The sequence below is a fragment of the Rhinoderma darwinii genome, chromosome 3 (assembly GCF_050947455.1).
Source record: "Rhinoderma darwinii isolate aRhiDar2 chromosome 3, aRhiDar2.hap1, whole genome shotgun sequence".
Classification (NCBI taxonomy): Eukaryota; Metazoa; Chordata; class Amphibia; order Anura; family Rhinodermatidae; genus Rhinoderma; species Rhinoderma darwinii.
The window spans coordinates 320,776,557-320,800,521 of NC_134689.1; the positions used below are offsets into that span (position 1 = coordinate 320,776,557).

Here is a 23,965-nt window from a genome sequence, read left to right on the forward strand (position 1 = left end):
CCATTCCTGCCAAAGGATTTTTATTTTTTGCCTTCCCACCTTCCAAGGGCCATAACTTTTTGTTTTTTCGTCGACATAGGCGTATGAGGGTTTGTTTTTTGCAGGATGAGTTGTATTTTTTTTATACCACCATAATGTACCTAATGTATTGAAAACCTTTTTAAAATTATTTTATGGGGTGGAATGAAAAAAACCCAGCAATTCTTGTTCACTGTGCGGTAAAAATGAAGAAGGTCCAGTGTTCCTCTTTACCCCCCGCCACAAGACCATTTGCCAGGAGGTGTGGAATGGAGCGGCGGTAGAGCGTATGTCTTAGTACATTCAAAGTGTATGGCAGTGACAAACTGCCTAAGGCTGGGTTCACACGACCTATTTTCAGACGTAAACGAGGCGTATTATGCCTCGTTTTACGTCTGAAAATAGGGCTACAATACGTTGGCAAACATCTGCCCATTCATTTGAATGGGTTTGCCGACGTACTGTGCAGACGACCTGTCATTTACGCGTCATCGTTTGACAGCTGTCAAACGACGACGCGTAAATTGACTGCCTCGGCAAAGAAGTGCAGGACACTTCTTTGCAACGTAATTTCAGCCGTTCTTCATTGAAATCAATGAAGAGCAGCTCAAGATTTACGAGCGTCAAAGACGCCTCGCATAATGCGAGGAGCTTTTACGTCTGAAACGAGGCAGCTGTTTTCTCCTGAAAACAGTCTGTCATTTCAAACGTAAAAGTAACTCCTCGTGTGCACATACCCTAACTCTGAGCTGATAGGTGATAACTTGTTGTAACCGGAATACCCATTTTAATGTATTTTACTTTATGTATATAGCATGTATACTCTTTTTATATAGGATATATTCCAATTAATACACTAACCTCCATGGGTCTCCCAGTCTGATTGCCCTAGATATCACATACACACTTGGGCCAATTTCAAAGGATTCCAGTATGTTTGTGTGGGTGGAAACTGGTATACCCAATATATGCAAAAAATGGAAGATAATTATAGGGAAAGGGATCAATGCCGGTTTATGTAAAGGGGTTTTTCCACAAATGTTTATCAACAGTGGAAGTGGAGTGGCAGCGTACATGCGCGACCAGCACGCCATTAACCCCTTTAGGACACAGCCTGTTTTGGCCTTGTGGACACAGATGATTTTTTCAAATCTGACATGTGTCACTTTGTGGTAATAACTCGAACGCTTTTACCTATCCAAGCGATTCTGAAAAAATTTGGTCGATAAATTCAATATTTATTTGTGAAAAACTTCAAATTTTAGAAAAGTTACCATTTTTCTAAATTTAAATGTGTTTGCTTGTAAAACAGATAGTAATACCACACAAAATAGTTACTAGTTAACATCCCCCATATGCCTACTTTATGTTTGCATCATTTTTTTCCACATACTTTTATTTTTCTAGGACATTACAAGGCTTAGAACTTTAGCAGCAATTTCTCATATTTTCAAGAAAATTTCAATAGCCCATTTTTTCAGGGACCAGTTCAGTTCTGAAGTGGTTTTTAAGGGCCTTCTATATTAGAAAGTCCCCATAAATCACCCCATTTTGAAAACTGAAACCCTCAAGGTATTCAAAACCACATTCAGAAAGTATTTGAACGCTTTAGGCGTTTCACAGGAATTAAGGCAAAGCAGAGGTGAAATTTACAAATTTCATTTTTTTTGCCGAAATTCATTTGTAATAAAAAAAAATCTGTAACACAGAAGGTTTTACCAGAGAAACGCAACTCAATATTTATTGCCCAGATTCTGCAGATTTTAGAAATATCCAACATGTGGCCCTAGTGTCCTAATGGACTGAAGCATCGGCCTCAGAAGCAAAGGAGCACTTAGAGGATTTTGGGGCCTCCTTTTTTTTAGAAATATATTTTAGGCACCATGTCAGGTTTGAGGAGGTCTTGTGATACCTAAACAGTCGAAACCCCCCAAAAGTGACCCCATTTTGGAAAACACCCCTCAAGGCATTTTTCTAGGGGTATAGTTAGCATTTTGACCCCACAGTTTTTTTTCAGAATTTAGTGGAATTAGTCTGTGAAGATGAAAATCACCTATTTTTCTGTGGAAACATAGAATGTTTTCATTTTTACAAGGAATAAAGGAGAAAAAGCACCCCAATATTTGTAAAGCAATTTCCCCCGATTACGGCAATACCCCATATGTGGTCATAAACTGATGTTTGGACCCACAGCAAGGCTCAGGAGGGAAGGAGCGCCTTTTGGAGCGCAGATTTTGCTGGATTGGTTTTCAGTGCCGTGTCGGGTTTGCAACGCCCCGGAGGGACCAAAACAGTGGAAACCCCCCAAAAGTGACCCTATTTTGGAAACTACACCCCTCGAGTAATTTTTCTAGGGGTATAGTGAGCATTTTGACCCCACAGGATCTTTTTTAGAGCTAAGGTGACCAAAAAACAACGATTTTGGCGCTTTAAATTCTTTATTTCTTACAGCGTTCACCGTGCGCAATACATTACGTTTTACTTTATTCTGCGGGTCGGTACGATTACGGCGATGCCATGTGTATAGTTTTTTTTACGTTTTGCAGTGTTTGCACAATAAAATTACGTTTCTATAAAATAATATATTTTCTGAGACTCTATTCTGAGCCGTAACTTTTTTATTTTTTCGTCAAAAAAGCTGTGGGAGGTCTTGTTTTTTGCGGGACGGGTTGTAGTTTTTAGTGGTACTATTTTGGGGTAAATGCGACTTTATGATCACTTTTTATTCTATATCTTGGGAGGGGTGGTGATCAAAAAATAGCGACGCTGACATAGTTTTCCGTTTATTTTGTTTGAGGCGTTCACCGTGCGGAAAAATTAACATTATAGTTTCATAGTTTGGGTCGTTACGAACACGGTGATACCAAATATGTGTACTTTTTTTTTTTAGCTATAATAAATGACTTATTATAGGAAAACAAAAACTTATTTTTACACTTTTACAAAACATTTTTATTAACTTTTTTTTACTTTTTACACTTTATTTTTTTGACCTGCAGCTCTGATCACTGCTAGAATACATTACACTACCTAGGTAGTGTAACGTATTCCAACTGTCAGTGTGACGTCACAGTCTCTCTGACAGTTGGTCTACGAGGATCAGCAGAGGCTGATCCTCATAGGCTGACATACATGGCAGACCCGGGGGCTGTTGTCTGGCTCCCGGGTGCCATCACAAGCATCAGAAGCCCCCACGATTGCATGGGGGCTGCTGATGCGCTACAAACCCGCTACATGCGGAGATCGCAATCGAGCCTCTCATGTAACGGGTTAATTGCCAAAATCAGCGGCGATGAGCCGCTGATCGGCAACACTGGAGTGTCAGCTGTCGGGGACAGCTGATCTCCAAGTTCCCGATGCACACCTTGTCGCCGACAGTGTGCATCGGGAACGACACGCTTCCTGTCAGAGTGACAGGAAGTCACTATCAGGACCAGCCGAAGGTTGGTCCTGAGGGCCTTCCGTCCATGGCAGACACGGAAGCCATTGATTGGCTTCCGTTTGCCATACTAACTATCGGCAAACCCCGCGATTTCGGACCGGGGTCTGCTGATATGTTAGAAACACCCAAAATTTGGCGATTTCAACCGAACGCCGAATTTAAGGGGTTAATTCGCTGAAATCAGAGGCAAAGGACCGCTGGTCGGCAAGAGTGGAGTGTCAGCTATTGGCGACAGCTGACCTCCCGGTTCCCGGTGCACACTGTCACCGACAGTGTGCACCGGGAAAAACTCAGTAACTGTACGTCGTCGTGCGGGAAGTAACCTCCCGCAACGACGCACAGTTACGTCCTCGCGCGGGTAGGGGTTAAAAAACCTCAATGTGATTGTGCAGTGAGGAAGATCAGGGTTGGAAACCCTGTTCTAGTGATCGGTGGGTGTCCCAGTGATTATACATTTATCCCCTACACAACCCCTTTAAAGAGGCCCTGTCACCACATTATAAGTGGCCTATATTGTACATGATGTGATCGGTGCTGTAATGTAGATTACAGCAGTGTTTTTTATTTAGAAAAACGATCATTTTTGACGGAGTTATGACCTATATTAGCTTTATGCTAATGAGTTTCTCAATGGACAACTGGGCGTGTTTTACTATATGTCCAAGTGGGCGTTGTGGAGAGAAGTGTATGACGCTGACCAATCAGCGTCATACACTTCTCTCCATTCATTTACACAGCACATACACACTATAACACACACACTATAACGCTACTGCAGTGTCCTAAAAATGAATATACATTACCTCCAGCCAGGACGTGACGTGTATTCAGTTGAAAATCAGGAGCTGTCTTCCCTTGAAAACAGCTCTGTATTTTCAGACTTTTTTTTTTAGTAAGCGTGTGAACATACCCTAACTCAAGATTACATATAATTGCTGTCCTCTATACACCAAAACAATGTATAGCGGGTATTCAAGAGGACTGGATTCCTAGTAACCATATGTCCCTGTCATCCCCGATCGCTGTTCATTTCCCGGCTGGAAACCTAGAAGTCCTGGTACTGGATTTATTTAATCATACATTTCTTATAATCTAAACAAAGATAATACAGTATAAATGGGTCCGATTTTAAGGTTACATGGTGTCCTAGTTACTTATTGCTCTGATTGTAAAAAAGAAGAGTAGGAATTGTGTAAAAAAAAATAAAAATTATTTACGAATTTAAAGAGGGAAAATTATGGTACATTTTTTTTGTGTACTATTTTCACAAAGGTGCCCCATACATTATTATTTTTATTTACAATGAAACCTCTCCAAAAGACCACCTCTTTAGCCAGACCAAATTACCTGTGACAGGTTTTTAGTTCCACCATTTACCGTACTGTGCATACAGCGCATCTTCTTTAAGACCACCCCACTTGAACACCACTTTTCAATGCAATTTTGGGTGGTCGTCTTAAAAAGGTGTCAATGTATTTTAAAGCATTACTTCTAGGTTGCTGTACATAGGAAATACAGAACATAACCTGAGACAATAAAAAAAAGAACAATAAACACGAGTGATGACTGGAACAGGAGGGAAGGTCCTGCCCAAAACGGCTTACAATCTACAAGGGTAGGAGACAGTAGGTGAGAGAAGAAGCTGTTCATCAGGTCGTGTAGTGGAGACGGGGTTATTGAAGACTGTACTTTTTCGGTAGAGGTGGGTTTTCAGGTTGCTTCTGAAGGTTTAGATGGTGGGAGAGAGTCTCCTGTGTTGGAGTAGCGATTTCCAGGGTATGGGGGATGCATGGGAGAAATTTTAAAGGCAATTATGTGAGGAGCAGACAAGAGCGCAAAGTAGGTGGTCTTTTGAGGACCAGAGATTGTGTGAGGAGGTATCTGGAGATTAGGGCAGAGATGTATATTGGGGACAGCCTTGTTTGTCCAGGTTAAAGGGTAACTAAATGTACAAAAAATGTGACATGTCACAGTGACATGTCAGAATCATGTGGGGGTTAAAGTAAGGAGACCCACACTGATCGCTAAAACGAAGCGGCAGAAGTGCTCGGGTGAGCGCTGAGACGGTTGGTTTCTGATCGGCTTTTCTTGGAAAGCCGAGGTAACGGTGTACAGACTCAATGAAAAGTCTATGCACCAACACCAACTGCTCGGCTTTCCGAGAAAAGGTGATCAGAAACTACGCGGCTCAGCTCTCACCCGTGCACTTCTGCCGCTTTGTTTTAATGATCGTAGGGGGTCTCAGTGCTCAGACCCCTACCGATCAAAACTTCCGACATGTCACGATGTAGTCCGTTAAGGGACTGGCAGAGGGGGGAAGGAGTAGAGGAATTAGGGGAGAGGTAGATTATCTAGGCAGCAGAATTAGGATGGATTGGAGGGATGTAAGAATTTCAGATTGGAGGCCACAGAGAAGAATTTTGCTGAAGTCTAGACCGTAGATGATGGCATGAACAAGCATTTTTGTTGACTCAGAATTGAGGAAAACGCAGATTTGAAAAATATTTTTGCGATGGTAACAGTGGGAGGTGGTAAGGGTCTGCATGTGTGGATTGTAGAGGAGGACTCAATCAAATATTATCACGAGGCAGTGGACTTGTGAGACTGGGGTAAAGTGCGGCGCCATTAAGGGTATGTTTACACGGCAACGCCAAATTCGTCTGAAATTACGGAGCGTTTTTCGTGGCGTCCATTACGGACGTAATTGGAGCAGTTTTTCAATGGAGTCAATGAAAAACTGCTCCAATTACGTCCCAAGAAGTGACAGCGGCGCGTAAAAAAAAGCCTGTCTGTACAGAACACCGTAAGACCCATTGAATTGAATGGGCAGATGTTTGGAGTTGTTTTTTCGGGCGTAATTTGAGGCGTAAAACACCTGAATTACGTCCATAAATAGGGCGTGTGAACATACCCTTACTGTGATTGGTCGTTCTGGTAAGGCGGTTGAGTGAGATGAGGGAAAGATGATGATTTCTGTTTTCTCTGTGTTAAGTTTTTGGAAGTGGAAAGTAAAGGAGATAACTGATAGACAAGAATAGCAGAGAGGTAAATTTGTGTGTCTGCGGCCTAAAAGTGGTGTTGAAAGCCATGGCGTTTGTGAGCTCTCCTAGGCCAAAGGTATAAATGGAGAAGAGCAAGGGTCCCTGGACAGAGAAGAGTGGGTGGAGTGGGAGACCCTGCATGTACGGCTGGTGAGTTATGAGCAGATCCAGGAGAGGACCCAGTCTGTGATGCCAAGGGACAAGAGAATTTGTAACCGGAGGGAGTGGTCGACTGTGTGAAAGGCGGAGGACATCCCTAGAAGGCGCATATGTCACCTATGCGCTATGAAGATTTCTTATGATTAGTCGAATTATGACAGAACCAAGTATTGGAAAAAGCCGTTCACTAGGTTGGTGTTTAATACAGTTTGGGCTGTGGGGTCGACGTATCCTGGCAAAATGAAAGCCTTTTAGCAGAAGTTTGTCCAATAAAGTCTATGGGTACAACGACCGTTGGTGGTACACCAGTATTAATAAATATGCCCCCCCCCCCCTGTATTTCAACTGGCCTATAACTCATGTGTATGTAATAGTTGCTGTGGGAGAGTGGTCGATGTACCCGCCTGTCTGTCTGGTGGCACAGCTGTAGTGATAACCTCATTTATCCTGGCACCTACAGGGCAGCTTGAATGTGCCATGAAAGTTGTGGTGAATGCAGATACAGCAGTGGTCCCAGCAATATTGAGCGGTGAATGTGTAATACTACTACAACTCCCAGCATGACCACATGTTGGGGGTTGAAACTCCACATCACCTGGAGATTTATAGGTTTCTGACTACCCATACAGTTTGTGCCATCCCACTGTGTCCGCGCCGGGACTGGCCCTGTCTTTTCCACTTTATAAAGCTGGAAGTAATATTTAAAAAAAAAAAAAAAAAAAAAATCAGCAGAGAAGTGAAGAGAGGGGGAAAGAGAGAACACGTCCCAGCGGCAGCAGCAGAATGAATCACTTCCCCTTTGAGCAGCAGCGCAGTGTGCCAGTCACAGGACTCGTCTCGTAGTTGTATAGTGCCACCCTCTTCTCTCTGCTGTGCCTAACCCTGTGCCGCCGTCTCTCACCCCTCCAGGATGGTGCTGAAGACCCTGAGTAACTGGTTCTGGTGGGACAGGATCTGGCTGCCGTGTAATTACACTTGGGATGACTTTCAGAACAGTGAAGGGACCGGCTCGGCGTCCTCGTCCCAGCTCCTCATCACCCTCCCGCTCGCCCTGCTCTTCATGCTGTTCAGATATGGCTTTGAGAGGTAAGTTACCAGCTTCCTCCATGAAGACAGACACCCCCTCCTCCCGACACTACAGACTTCAACCGTCCCACCCCACAGCACTGTGTGCACCGTACACATAGACACATACACACTTGTTACTTGGTCACAACATCCTGTGTGATCGCGCTATATACACGAACACACAACACACATTGTATGACACACTTTATATACACTCCTAGCGCCACTTATCAAAACTAGTGCAGAGGGGCAGTTGCCCGTAGCGACCAGTCATATTCCATCTCTCATTTTTTGGAAAATGAAAGCAGCTACCTCATTGGCTGCTCCAAAACACCGCTTCTTTCCTTTTCACACGCTAGTTTTCATCACTACATACACAACACACAATAATGTATATGTAAATGATCTATACACACAATACACATACTGTACATACATTATTATCTATACATACACAATACATGCATACTGTACATATACATTCACTACATTATATTTACATACACTATACAGTACATAAACATTATCTATACATACACAATACACTTACATATACATTATATATACACAATACACTTACATATACATTATCTATATATACACAATACACTTACATACATTCTCTATATATACACAATACACTTACATATACATTATCTATATATACACAATACACTGTACATATACATTATTGTCTGTACATACCTTATAATCTATACATATGCTGTACACACTCTACATTATCTACACATACTGTACTATATATATATATATATATATATATATATATATATATATATATATATTTTATCCATACATACACATTGTACATATATATTATCTATACATATACGATACATACATTGTACATTCATAATCTATACATACACAATATACACACTGTACATACATAATCTATACATACACACACTGTACATACATAATCTATACATACACAATATACACACTGTACATACATAATCTATACATACACAATATACACACTGTACATACATAATCTATACATGCACTTCATACATTATCTATACACAATATACACACTACATAAATTATCAATACACACACTGTACATAATCTATAGGCAATACACACAATCTATACAGAATACACATGCCGTACATACATTATCTATACACACATACTGTACATATACATTATCTATACATGCACAAACTGTATATATATATATATATATTATCTATACATCTACAATACACATAGTGTACAATTTCTGTACATAAATGATCTATACACACACACGCCCACACTGTGCATACACCTTATTTATACATATACTGTACACACACTATATCTATGCATCGTGCACACACACACATTGTACATACACCTTATTTAAGTACACACACTATATCTATGCATCGTGCACACCCACATTGTACATACACATTTATACATATACTGTACACACACTATGCATCGTGCGCACACACACACACACACACACATTGTACATACACCTTATTTATACATATACTGTACATACACTATGCATCGTGCGCACACACACACACACACACACACTGTACATACACCTTATTTATACATATACTGTACATACACTATGCATCGTGCGCACACACACAATATCTATGCATCGTGCACACCCACATTGTACATACACCTTATTTATACATATACTGTACACACACAATAGCTATGCATCGTGCACACCCACATTGTACATACACCTTATTTATACATATACTGTACACACTATGCATCGTGCACACACACATTGTACATACACCTTATTTATACATATACTGTACACTGCATCGTGCACACACACATTGTACATACACCTTATTTATACATATACTGTACATACACTATGCATCGTGCGCGCACACACACACACACACACACTGTACATACACCTTATTTATACATATACTGTAGACACACAATATCTATGCATCGTGCACACCCACATTGTACATACACCTTATTTATACATATACTGTACACACACTATGCATCGTGCACACACACATTGTACATACACCTTATTTATACATATACTGTACATACACTATGCATCGTGCGCACACACACACTGTACATACACCTTATTTATACATATACTGTACACACACTATCTATGCATCGTGCGCACACACACACACACACACACACACACACACACTGTACATACACCTTATTTATACATATACTGTACACACACTATATCTATGCATCGTGCACACCCACATTGTACATACACCTTATGTATACATATATTGTACATACACTATCTATGCATCGTGCACACCCACATTGTACATACACCTTATTTATACATATACTGTACACACACTATGCATCGTGCGCACACACACACACTGTACATACACCTTATTTATACATATACTGTACACACACTATGCATCGTGCGCACACACACACACTCTACATACACCTTATTTATACATATACTGTACACACACAATAGCTATGCATCGTGCACACCCACATTGTACATACACCTTATTTATACATATACTGTACACACACTATGCATCGTGCGCACACACACACACACTCTACATACACCTTATTTATACATATACTGTACACACACTATCTATGCATCGTGCACACCCACATTGTACATACACCTTATTTATACATATACTGTACACACACTATCCATCGTGCACACACACACATTGTACATACACCTTATTTATACATATACTGTACACACACTATCCATCGTGCACACACACACACTGTACATACACCTTATTTATACATATACTGTACACACACTATCCATCGTGCACACACACACATTGTACATACACCTTATTTATACATATACTGTACACACACAATATCTCTGCATCGTGCACACACTGTACATACACCTTATTTATACATATACTGTACACACACTATGCATCGTGCACACACACACACACACACACACACATTGTACATACACCTTATTTATACATATACTGTACACACAATAGCTACGCATAGTGCACACACACACTACATACACCTTATTTATACATATACTATCTATGCATCGTGCACACACACACACACACACACACACTGTACATACACCTTATTTATACATATACTGTACACACACTATGCATCGTGCACACACACACACTGTACATACACCTTATTTATACATATACTGTACATACACTATGCATCGTGCACACACACATTGTACATACACCTTATTTATACATATACTGTACATACACTATGCATCGTGCGCACACACACTGTACATACACCTTATTTATACATATACTGTACACACACTATCTATGCATCATGCACACCCACACTGTACATACACCTTATTTATACATATACTGTACACACACTATCTATGCATCGTGCACACACACACACACACACACACACACTGTACATACACCTTATTTATACATATACTGTACACACACTATCTATGCATCGTGCACACACACACACTGTACATACACCTTATTTATACATATACTGTACATACACTATGCATCGTGCACACACACATTGTACATACACCTTATTTATACATATACTGTACACACACTATCTATGCATCGTGCACACACACACACACACACACTGTACATACACCTTATTTATACATATACTGTACACACACTATCTATGCATCGTGCACACACACACACACACACACACTGTACATACACCTTATTTATACATATACTGTACACACACTATCTATGCATCGTGCACACACACACACTGTACATACACCTTATTTATACATATACTGTACATACACTATGCATCGTGCACACACACATTGTACATACACCTTATTTATACATATACTGTACACACACTATCTATGCATCGTGCACACACACACACACACACACACACACACTGTACATACACCTTATTTATACATATACTGTACACACACTATCTATGCATCGTGCACACACACACACTGTACATACACCTTATTTATACATATACTGTACATACACTATGCATCGTGCACACACACATTGTACATACACCTTATTTATACATATACTGTACTGTACATACACTATGCATCGTGCACACACACACACATTGTACATACACCTTATTTATACATATACTGTACATACACTATGCATCGTGCACACACACACACATTGTACATACACCTTATTTATACATATACTGTACATACACTATGCATCGTGCACACACACACACATTGTACATACACCTTATTTATACATATACTGTACACACACTATCTCTGCATCGTGCACACCCACACTGTTGTCAGCATATGTCGGGAGGTGCAGTTGTAATGTCACAGGTGGCAGCTCGCTGCTCTGTACACTCACACTAAACACACAGACACATGACAGGATGCAGGGCCTTTTCCTGACATCAGGCTGATTCTAATCTCTCTGACTTGTTGAGTATCAGTAAATGTTATGGCTTCTTAGGGACCGCAGTAGTAGGCACCTCAGAATAACTGGCAGCAGTGGGCACCTCAGAATAACTGGCAGCAGTGGGTATATAAAGGCTTGATTCATGTCATGTAGCGAGCAGACGACTCCACAGCATCTGAGTGGGTGGCTGCTCTATTCCTGTCTTTCATCTCTGGCAGATCGGGCCTTGTGGGTGGCTGAAGGAAGGCCTATATTTGTGGGATGGAGCAGTCCCACACTATAATCATCAGGTCCTGCAGAATGTGGCCTACAGCTGCAGCAACAAGTCTAGCTGCACACAGACATGTCACTGGGGAGGTGATAGAATGCAGCCTGGATGCCAGGCCCCGGGCGTTAAGCCTCACAACCATCACAAGCGTCCATAGCTTAGGATCTTGTTATTTCCTTTCAGGAGGGCTGAGATGAGAGAAGTGCAGCAATGGCAAGCCGGTCTAAACAATCCAGTCATTCGCAGAGCTGTGTAACAGATGATAGTCCCTGCTGATGACCGTACAGGAGATGTTCGTACGCACGGTCTTAGCGTCGGACTACTATACTTCATAGATCTGTGAAGTGTAGCGTCACCCTCTGCTAATAGAGAAATTCCCCTCTCTTCCATGTTGTATTATGAGAAGGTCTTCTGTTGAATGAAGAAATGTAGATAAATCAGACTGGAGAAATGGTATTTTCTGCAGTTAGCTGGTAGATTGCTGTAGGATCAGTATACAGCTTACATGTGCAGTTCTGGTGTGCCAGGATAAATCCTCTTTTACCTGTTTGTTAACCTACTTTTAAGGGTTTTTTTCAGGACTTAAACATTTATGGGCTATTTTAAAGATAGGTGTGAGGTCTTATCCTGGGGCCCCCGCCAAACTTCAGAACATTATTTATCCAATACTTGTGTAGCTGCGCCTGGTACTGCCTCTCAGCCCTTCGTTATGATGATCGGTGGTCTCCGGGTTAAGACCCGTCATCATTGTAATTAGTCCCGAGAAGAAACCTTTTAATCCGTATATTACACTGCCGAGCAGGAATCCTTCGTTTTACTATGACACTTAGACCCCCTTTGCACCACGTTCATTCCCTGTGTTTAGCGTGTATGTTGGCAAAGCCCCCGGCAAACGCGCTAAACCTGTACATAGTGGTCAATTAGCCCCAAAAGAGCGAAGACTACGCTATTCCATCCCTTGAGAGCCCAGAAAAAAAAAAAAACATATACAGCGGGGTATATGTTTTTTTTTAATTTTTTTTTTAAAGTCTATGGGTGACTTCTGCTATTGAATGGCATATGTCACAGGCGAACATTTAATGCAGATTGCATACATCAAATGGATACCATTGTAGTCTATGGGTGACGTAAACGTTAATCGGATGCCTGTGGCATCCTTTACCCATAGGCTACAATAAGAACTTGTTTTCAGATACATCATGAACATGTTGTAAATGTTAAGCAGCATATGGATGAGTTTTTTTTTTTGTTTTTTTTTTTGTTTTTTTTAAAATCTCATCCACTTACTTGCAATAGTCATTTGCTGCAGATTTTCCACCCGCAAATCCGAAGAGAAAATACACAACATATCCGCTGCGTGCGAAATCGGTAGCGAAAAAATCACAAATAGGCCAAATTCATAAAAATCGCATGACCATTCGCATGGGCCTGATTTTCTTACATGTGGCATCCAATGTCTGGCCTTCCTGTCCATTTACACAAGCGGATATTCATATTAGCGATCTGCTGTAAGCAATCGAACAGCGATTGCATACAAGTATTTACACACAACGTTGTCTCAATCGTTAAAAATTTATCATTGTTCGCCAATTTAACATTTTCACATATCTTCTGTCATACGATTCAAGTTTACATACTGCAATGTCAGAATGTCCAACGATTTGTAAGATCAACAAGCATTTTATCGCTATTTGTTCAGTTACTACACCTAATGTTAGCATTGGAATTGCCAGATTTATTTAAACCTTTCCTTAGCAGGAAGACACTTTGATAGCCAAGGACGTATCTGATGTGTCTCGGCTATTAACGGCTGAAACTTAGGCTAGCTCGCAGCTGAAACTTAGGCTAGCTCGCAGCTGGAACTTAGGCTAGCTCGCAGCTAGAGTTCCATTTTGAAGTCTTTGCTTTCAGACAAGACCTGGATAGAGCAGGTTAAAGTGGGCGTTTCATCTATTTGCAGTTCTCACTTCAGCCTATGAGGAGGAGGAGGAGGAGGAGAGTGGGGCCCACGGGAGACATGCTTACAGCGTGCAGGGACAGGAGGAACAGCTGCCAACCACCTCCTGTCCCTGTATGGCTATAGTTGTCCCCAGTGGCGGGATAAAATGAACTTTTGTTAGTGTTATAACCCACCTTATCAATTAGAGAGCATGCTTTCTCACGGATTGTCACACATGGGGGTCCTTTTATTTTGTCAGAAAACGGTGAGAATCACCACTCTGCGCCTAATTAGACTGTTTATTGACTTCGACCCATCCAGATCGCAGCGTCAAATAAGTTTGTATATTTTAGACTGTACATATACTGTCAGTACTCGATCTTGATTGGAAAATCCGATGACCGCTTCTTTAGGAAAGCCAGTTACATGCTTTAGTCATAGTGATAACGATTATCACTAGAGTAATGTGTCATACATTTCTGATGGATGGAATAGATTTCAATCAGGCAGAAAAGACATTTAATCGACTGTTGCAATAAATGATAAAAAAAAAAAAGTATTAATTAACGCACTAGATTAAGTTTAGGGAATTGCGATTATTGATCAGGTTAGGCGAAGTTCACACGTTGGGAGTCAATTTGTGGTTTTTGCTGCGATTCTTTGCAGAATAACACTATTTCACCAGATTTGTAAACACAGCCTTAGGCCCCATGCACATGACCGTATATCTCATCCGTAATTACGGACCCATTCATTTCTATTGGCCAAGGAAACCTTTCCGTATTTTTACGGATGGGTGTCCGTGCTGAAAAAATTATAGAACCGGTTCTATTCTTGTCCATAATTACGACATTGACTCTCCCATAGAAGCCTATGGGCGCTTCCGTAAATACGGACGGCTACGGATGTGTATCTGTAAACTGTCTGCCTGTATTTTCGGAAGCGTTGCTATGCAACATGTTGGTGCCATCGTTTGCAGCCGCCTTTTTTTTTTTTTTTCTACTAATCCGTATGTACGGATCAAATACGGATGCACTACGGACCGTATTTGCGGATACCGTGCGGTATATAAGGATAAGTTAAGGATCCGTATTTACGGACAGTATTTACAGATCAATGAAAATACGGTTGTGTGCATAGTGCCTTAGAGTTGGTACAGGGAGATAGAAAATGATGAGGCTTTATAATCCACAATTTAATTTGCATGCAAAAATTGGTTGGTACAGTCCTGTTTTTCTTCTCTCTAAGGCTATGTTCACACGGGGTATTTTGCCGAGTTTTTTGACGCGGAAACCGCGTCGCAAAACTCGGCAAAAACGGCCCGAGAACGCCTCCCATTGAAAAAGAAGCGACATGCCCTATCTTCGGGCGCTTCCGCCTCTGACCTCCCATTGAAAGCGTATTTCGCGCTGTTTCATGCCCGCGGCGCTCAATGGCCGCGGGCGAAAAACGGCGCGAAAATCGGCGTGCAGGGAGAGGAAAATCTGCCTCAAAGTTCCAAACGGAATTTTGAGGCAGATATTCCTCCCCCAAAATACTCCGTGTGAACATAGCCTAACATGTACTTGTGAATGTAAACGTGTGGTATGTATGAACTCCTCACATCTTTTAAACGTTTTTGCAGAGGACATTTTGTTTTCATAAGGGGTCTGCTTGAGTACGCATTTTAGTCACAAAGTTACGTTTTTATGCAATTATATTTGTAAACACGTTATGTTTAGTAGCTCTTTGCCATGTGCAGAGTTCAATGTTTTTTGCTTGGCGAAAAATGGGAAACATTTTTTTTGTTGTTTTTTTTACAGTCCTGAAAATGTATCTAACTTTTTGTTTTTACACATTGTTAGTTCCCCCTAGGGAACTTGAACCAGCGATCATTGGATCGCTGGTACAATACACTGCAATGGATGAGTTAGGGAAACCGCGTAACTCTGTGAGCTACGCTGTTTCCATAACTCCCGTAGTAGCGAATGGCAGCTACGCTGTTTCTGTAGCTACTGTTCAGTTCTATGGGAGTTATGGAAACTGTGTAGCTCAGGGAGTTACTCGGTTTCCGTAAGTCGACCATATAACCAGGAAGTGGCCGGAAGACAGCAGAGCCGGGTAGGATAGAACAGGGTTTAGGTGCCCCATTCTGGAGATAGGTGCAGGTCCCAGAGGTGGGACCCGCATCTATCTGACATTTATGACCTATCCTGTGGATATGTAATAAATGTCCTCCATGGTTAAACCACTATAAACGCTGCGGTCGCTATTGACCTCTTGAACTAGTTAAATGGCTAGGAACAGCGCCATCGCTGTTCCTGGCCGTTAGAACAGCGTGTCAGCTGTAAAACAAAGCTGACACGCTGCAGTGTATGGAGCGGGCTCAGCGCGTGAGCCCGCACCATACATCACTCCCTCCCCGATGTCATGATGTGCCGGCACATAAGGGGTCGGGAAGGGGTGAAGTAAGGAGCAGTTAGGGGGCCCGGCACTGCCGACTATAAGATGCAGGGATTTTTTTAGCAAGATTTATTCTTTCTAAAAACTGCTTCTTATAGTCCGAAAAATACGGTATAAGAAATTTTAAAATCTTGGTCTATTTTTACATTTGTTTTTTTGTTTGTAAAACTATGCGTACATGTGAGTTTTAGGCGCAAATGTGTTAGAATGTTTTTTTGTTTTTTTTTAATTCCTGTTAGTCACAAAGTTACGTGAAGGTGTACATAGCTGCCAACTACACATCAAGACAACTGCAATTGTTAAGTTGTCTGCTTTCAGGAAAAATATAGTGTTTGGGGGTGCACTTACTTTTTAAGGTGTGTAATCCCTGTATTTTGTTGGTTTACTTTTTTTTTTTGTCTTTTTTTTTTTTTTTTCTTAATTTCCAGCTTAACCCCTTCCCGACCACCCCACGTAGATTAACGGGCTGCAGCACTGGTCCTTGTGCCTGCAGCCCGTTAATCTACGGGTGCTCCTAACAGAGCACACAGGCGCTCCCCGCAGCCCGGCATCTTCCAGTACAGGCTGCAGGGTATTATGACAACGTCCAACAATTGGATCTTCAAGTCCCTAGTTGGGACCAAAAGAAAAAAGTAAATAAAAAATTACAAAAAAATGTACAAAAGTAAAATGACAAAATAATAAAATTTAAAAATTAAATAAATAATTAATGCATAATTGATATCGCCATGCTGTGCGCTGCCGTGTGTCCAAACAGCCGTTTATTACCACATATGGGGTATTACCGTAATCGGGAGAAATTGCTTTACAAATCTTTGGGTGCTTTTTCTTCTTTATTCCTTGAAAAAATTGATAATTTCTACGTTTTATTTAAAAAAATTTAGATTTTCACTTTTAGGGACTAATTCCACTAAATTCAGCAAAAAACCTGTGGGGTTAAAATGCTAACTACACCCCTTGATGAATTCCTTGAGGGGTGTAGTTTGCCAAATGGTGTCTCTTTCGGGGTTTTTCCACTGTTTTGGCCCCACAAGACCTCTTCAAACCTGACATGGTGCCTAAGATATATTCTAATAAAAAGGAGACCCCAAAATCCTCTAGGTGCTTCTGAGGCCGGTGTTTCAGTCCATTAGGACACTAGGGCCACAGGTGGGATATATCTAAAAATTGGAGAATCTGGGCAATAAATATTGTGTTGCGTTTCTCTGGTAAAACCTTTTGTATCACAGAAAAAAATGGATTAAAATGGATTTTCCGACAAAGAAAATAAATTTGTAAACTTCCCCTCCACTTTGCTTTAATTCCTGTGAAACACTTAAAGGGTTAAGAAACTTTCTAAATTCTGTATTGAATACTTTGAGGGGTGCAGTTTTTAAAATTGGGTGACTTATGGGGGTTTCTAATAACTAAGGCCATCAAAGCCACTTCAGAACTGAACTGGTACCTATAAAAATAGGTTTTGGAAATGTTCTTGAAAATGTGAGAAATTGCTGCTAAAGTTCTCAGCCTTGTAACGTCCTAGAAAAATAAAAGGTCGTTCAAAAAACGATGCCAATCTAAAGTAGACATATGGGAAATGTTAATTCGTAACTATTGTGTGTGGTATTACTATCTGTCTTACAAGCAGATGCATTTACATTTAGAAAAATTGTAATTTTTAGAAATTTTCTCTAAAGTTTGTTTTTCACAAACCAATAGTGAATTTATTGATCAAATTTTTCCACTAACATACAGTACAAAATGTCACGAGAAAACAATCTCAGAATCGCTTGGATAGGTAAAAGCATTCCCAAGTTATTACCACATAAAGTGACACATATCAGATTTGAAAAAATTGGCTGCGTCCACAAGGCAAGTAGACCTTTAGTTGCTAAGACAACTTTGCATCCTTGCACCCCTCACCTGACTGTATATCACATTCTCCACTTTTTATGTATCCTGTACTTACTTTTTGAACTGCTGCCTTGTCTATTCTTAGAAAAAGCCTCCATCTTCATTCTTAGATTTCCCCAGCTTTCTCTTCCTCTCTGCTTTGCTATCAATCCCATGATGCTTCAGCACAGCATCACATGACCAGCTACAGACCATACCATTTCTGCATGCTGGGGGACACGGACTATCATTCTCTCTATGCTCTCCTAAATAAGTTGAGAAACCATAAGTACAGATAGGGAGGCTGCACTATATTCTTCCACATTATACCTGTGTGACAGGAACCTGTCTGTCAGTGGTGGCTGATTATAGAAGATTCGCCCCCCCCCCCCCCCACCGTGTAGTGTGGTACAGGAACTGCTGAAGCCTGTGATTGGTGACGCATAGATCTCCATAGACTCAAGTATAGAAAGCGTGTCACTGAGCCTGATAAACACTGCCGCTAAGCAGAGACTGACTCAAATCTAAAAATTAAAGTGGCGATAAGATCATTATTCCCATCATGCCTACAGGGGTCCTGGAGGCAGAGACGTGGGTGGATGTATGAGACGTCGTGGGTGGATGTATGAGACGTCGTGGGTGGATGTATGAGACGTCGTGGGTGGATGTATGAGACGTCGTGGGTGGATGTATGAGACGTCGTGGGTGGATGTATGAGACGTCGTGGGTGGATGTATGAGACGTCGTGGGTGGATGTATGAGACGTCGTGGGTGGATGTATGAGACGTCGTGGGTGGATGTATGAGACGTCGTGGGTGGATGTATGAGACGTCGTGGGCGGATGTATGAGACGTCGTGGGCGGATGTATGTAAAAGTCTCATTCACATAACGCAGTCAAAAACCTGCAGTTTTCCGGGTTAGGTCCTGTTGACATCACAATATTTTGACTTGCCCGCTCCATAGTGTTTTTACGACGGCCACTAACTTTATTCCGATGCAATAGCCTTTTTACGGCGCTGCATCGGAATAAATAAACAGAGCAGGGAGCCGTTAAATCTCCCTTCTCTCAGCTGCCAGCGTTAGCTGGGGGCATCCCCGTTCGAACGTGTGAGATTGATATCCGTATCTATCTTACCCGTTTAACCCCTCAGATGCGGCGCTCAATAGCGAGCGCCGCATCTGAGTTGTTTAGGAAAGAGGGAGGGAGCTCCCTCTCATCCCACCGACACCCGGCGATAAGATCGCCGAGTGTCTCTGTCTCCGATGGCAGCCGGGGGCCTAATAAAGACCCCCAGGTCTGCCTGTAGTGAATGCCTGCCTCTGGCATGACCTAGCAGATGCCTTTCAGTTTTACACGGACAGGCATAATACACTGCAATACAGAAGTATTGCAGTGTATTATAAATGCGATCGGATAATCGCATAGTGAAGTCCCCTAGTGGGACTAGTAAAAAAAAAGTTTAATAAAAAGAGGAAAAAAAAATGAAAAACACTTTTTCCCCTTACAAACTGCTTTATTTTTAAAAAAGTAAAAAAGTTACACATTTGGTATCGCCGCGTCCGTAACGCCCCCAACTATAAACTTCTTACATCATTTAACCCGCACGGTGAACGTCTTAACCCCTTAGTGACCACTAATACGCCTTTTTACGTGATTCACTAATGGGCTTTAGGCTAGGCTGGCGCCTTTTCACGTCAGCCTAGTCTAAGTCCTGCACGGGTCTCCCGTGCAGGCAGGAGCCGGGGCTCTGCTGTCTGATGACAGCTGAGCTCCTGCTCCAACACCCGCGATCGAAGTTTACTTCGATCGCGGCCGTTTAACCCGTTAAATGCCGCCGTCAATAGCGACCGCGGCATTTAACTTTGTTTACAGAGGGAGTGCGCTCCCTCTGTCACCCATCGGCGGCCCGCGAATGCAATCGCGGGTCTCCGATGGGGTGTCATGGCAGCCGGGGGACTGATAAAAGCCCCCAGGTCTGCCCTGGACATATGCCTGTTAGGACGCGCCGGAGGCACGTCCTAACAGATTGCCTGTCAGATTTACACTGACAGGCAATAATGCTCTGGTATACGAAGTATACCAGAGCATTATAGCAGCGATCGGAATATCGCACAGTAAAGTCCCCTAGTGGGACTAATAAAATCAGTCATCAAAGTGAAATAAAGATTATTAATAAAAAGTACAGTAAAAAAATAAATAAAACAATTTTTTTCCATAAAAAGTGGTTTTATTTAGAAAAAGTGTAAAAAAAAAAAAGTACACATATATGGTATCGCCGCGGCCGTAATGACTCCATTAATAAAGTTAATATGTCATTTAAACCGCAAAGTGAACACCGTAAAAAAAAAACGCAAAAAACTGGCGAAATTGCAATTTTTTTCCATTGCCCCCCAAAAAAGTCATAATAAAAATGAATCAATAAGTCCCATGTACCCCAAAACAGTACCATTCAAAACTACGTCTTGTCCCGCAGAAAACAAGCCCAAAAAATCACTACATTGATGGAAAAATAAAAAAATTACGGCTCTTGGAAAGCGACGATGCAAAAACAAATAATTTTAGTTCAAAAGTGTTTTTATTGTGCAAAAGTCGTAAAACATAAAAAAACCTCTACATATGTGGTATCGCCGTAATCGTACCGACCCATAGAATAAAGGTAACATGTTAATTACGTCGCATAGTGAACGGCGTCAATTTAAAAACGCATAGAACAATGGCGGAATTTCAGTTTTTTTTTATAATCTCCCCCCAAAAAGGTTAATAAAAGTTAATATAAAAATTATATGTACCCAAAAATGATGCTATTAAAAAGCACAACTAATCCCGCAAAAAACAAGTCCTCATACAGCTATGTAGACGAAAAAATAAAAACGTTATAGCTCTTTGAATGCGACTATAGAAAAACGAATAAAATAGCTTGGTCATTAAGGCCTAAAATGGGCTGGTCACTAAGGGGTTAAAAAATAAAATAAAAACAAAAATGCGAAATGTGCTGTTTTCCTTGAATCCAGCCTTAAAAAAAAAAAAGTGTGATAAAAAGTGATCAAAAAGTCGTATCTACTCCAAAATGGTACCGATAAAAACTACAAGTCGTCCCGCAAAAAAAAAGCCCCATACATCCACATCGGCGAAAAAATAAAAGTGTTATGGCTCTTCAAATATGGAGACACAAAAACAAATAATTTTGAAAAAAGTGTTTTCACTGTGTAAAAGTAGTAAAACATACAAAATATATATAAATTTGGTATCGTTGCAATCGCAACAACCCACTGAATAAAGTTATTGTATTATTTATACCACACCGTAAACGGCGTAAATTTAGGACACAAAAAAGTGTGGCGAAATTGCAGCTTTTTTTCTATTCCCCCCCCCCCCCCCCCAAATAAAAGTTAATCAATAACTTCTATGTACCCCAAAATAGTGCTATTAAAAATGACAACTTGTCCCGCAAAAAACAAGACCTTATACAGCTATGTCGACGCAAAAATAAAAAAAGTTACAGCTCCTTGAATGACACGATGGAAAAACTTAAAAAATGGCTGGGCCATTAAGGTCTAAAATAGGCTGGCTATTAAGGGGTTAAACCAGGAATGGCTCCCGACGTATAAGTTAAACATGGGCTATGACGCATGGATAACAATCACCCCTATAATGGTCTATGGCTAACAGATGCCACTGTTAGGCATCCGTTTAATGTATCTATTATAAAAAACTCATGACTTGAGAGGGGCTGTTTCCTGAATAAAGCAAACCCTTTTTTCTAATCCTGAACAACCCATTTAAGGCTATGTTCACACGGAGTATTTTGGGGGAGGAATATCTGCCTCAAAGCTCCAAACGGAATTTTGAGGCAGATATTCCTCCCCCAAAATACTCCGTGTGAATAGCAATGATCGCGCCGTTTTTCGCCCGCGGCCATTGAGCGCCGCGGGCAGAAAACACGCTTTCTCCTGCCTCCCATTGAAGTCAATGGGAGGTCGGAGGCGGAAGCGCCCGAAGATAGGGCATGTCGCTTCTTTTTCCCGCGAGGCAGTTTTACTGCTCGCGGGAAAAAGACGCCGACGCCTCCCATTGAAATCAATGGGAGGCGTTCTCGGGCCGTTTCTGCCGAGTTTTGCGACGCGGTTTCCGCGTCAATAAACTCGGCAAAAGACCCCGTGTGAACATAGCCTAAAACTTCTACAACAGTATAGATGATATTGCCGCAGTATAGCTAGTAAAAAGTTAAACGATGGCATGCAGGGTCAGTCAATAAAAAGTAGTTTAGAGCGTGTCCGAGACACGCAGGACCTGCTGACACTGAACCCGTCAGGTCCGTGGACCTGACGTATACAGGTTTCAACGCTAGATACAGCTGCTCTGTATACAGTATAGAAAGCAGCTGCATCTCAAAAAGTAAAAATTATTTTTAATAAAGTATTTTGAAAATTGCACCATTCACTGATAGACATTTTCATTAAAAAAGACAAAAACAATTTCAAAGGTGTACGTAGCCTTTAATCTGGTGTAGAAGTCTGGAAACTGCTTTGGTAAATGATTAACTATTCGGGTACGTCCACACATAGTACAAGAAATTCCCTGCGGATTTAGTAGAAGAAATCCACTGCAGATTTTTCCGCAAATCCACTGCAATTCTGGTGCAAAATTTTGCATTAGTTACGTGCAGATTGTGTTATGGATTCACTGAGAATAGAGCATTGTACAGATGTAAAATCCACAGCATGCTCTCAAATCCATGCAGATTTTGTTTCTACTGTAATTTTTTATTTATTTTTTTCCGCACCAAAAGGTCACTCCAGTCAAAAACTAAAATTTCAGCTTTTGGTAAGTCATGAAGTTCAACAAGCCCCCAAAGTTTAATTTACCTGAATGGTGCGGATACAGAGATCCCCTGGTCTCCTTTACTAGACCACAGTAGAAGCCTGAGCCAGCCATAATAACAGAGCCTTACCGCTTGGGAGTCCGTATAGGAAATGTACCCAAACAGAATCGCATAATTTTACAATTATGGCAACCTCCTTGCAGGATACTAAGGCTGGGTTCACACCTTGTGGCTAAAACACAAAAAAACAAAAGCAAGCCTTAAAAATAAATAAATAATGGAATTGACCATGACGTGTGTACACAACCTAATACGACACCAGTGAGGATGGGGCTTGGATAATGTTATGAAGATGTAGAAGTCCCTCATGTCAGTCAGGTTTCATGACCCATTAAGGGAAATTTAAAAACCTTTCTATGCCAGTTTTCTGTAGCAGAGAGTTGCAAA

General features: G+C 41.3%; 1 protein-coding gene across 2 annotated transcripts in view; it reads left to right on the top strand.

The window, feature by feature from the left end:
* CERS3 (ceramide synthase 3) overlaps window positions 1-23,965 on the top strand; it is a 91,645-nt gene that overhangs the window by 26,043 nt on the left and 41,637 nt on the right. For both annotated transcript variants that reach the window (XM_075858253.1, XM_075858252.1), the window contains exon 2: window positions 7,570-7,746. In XM_075858253.1, the coding sequence (XP_075714368.1) occupies window positions 7,571-7,746 (176 nt within the window). In that variant the 5' untranslated portion in view covers window position 7,570. The remainder of the gene's footprint in view (window positions 1-7,569; window positions 7,747-23,965) is intronic.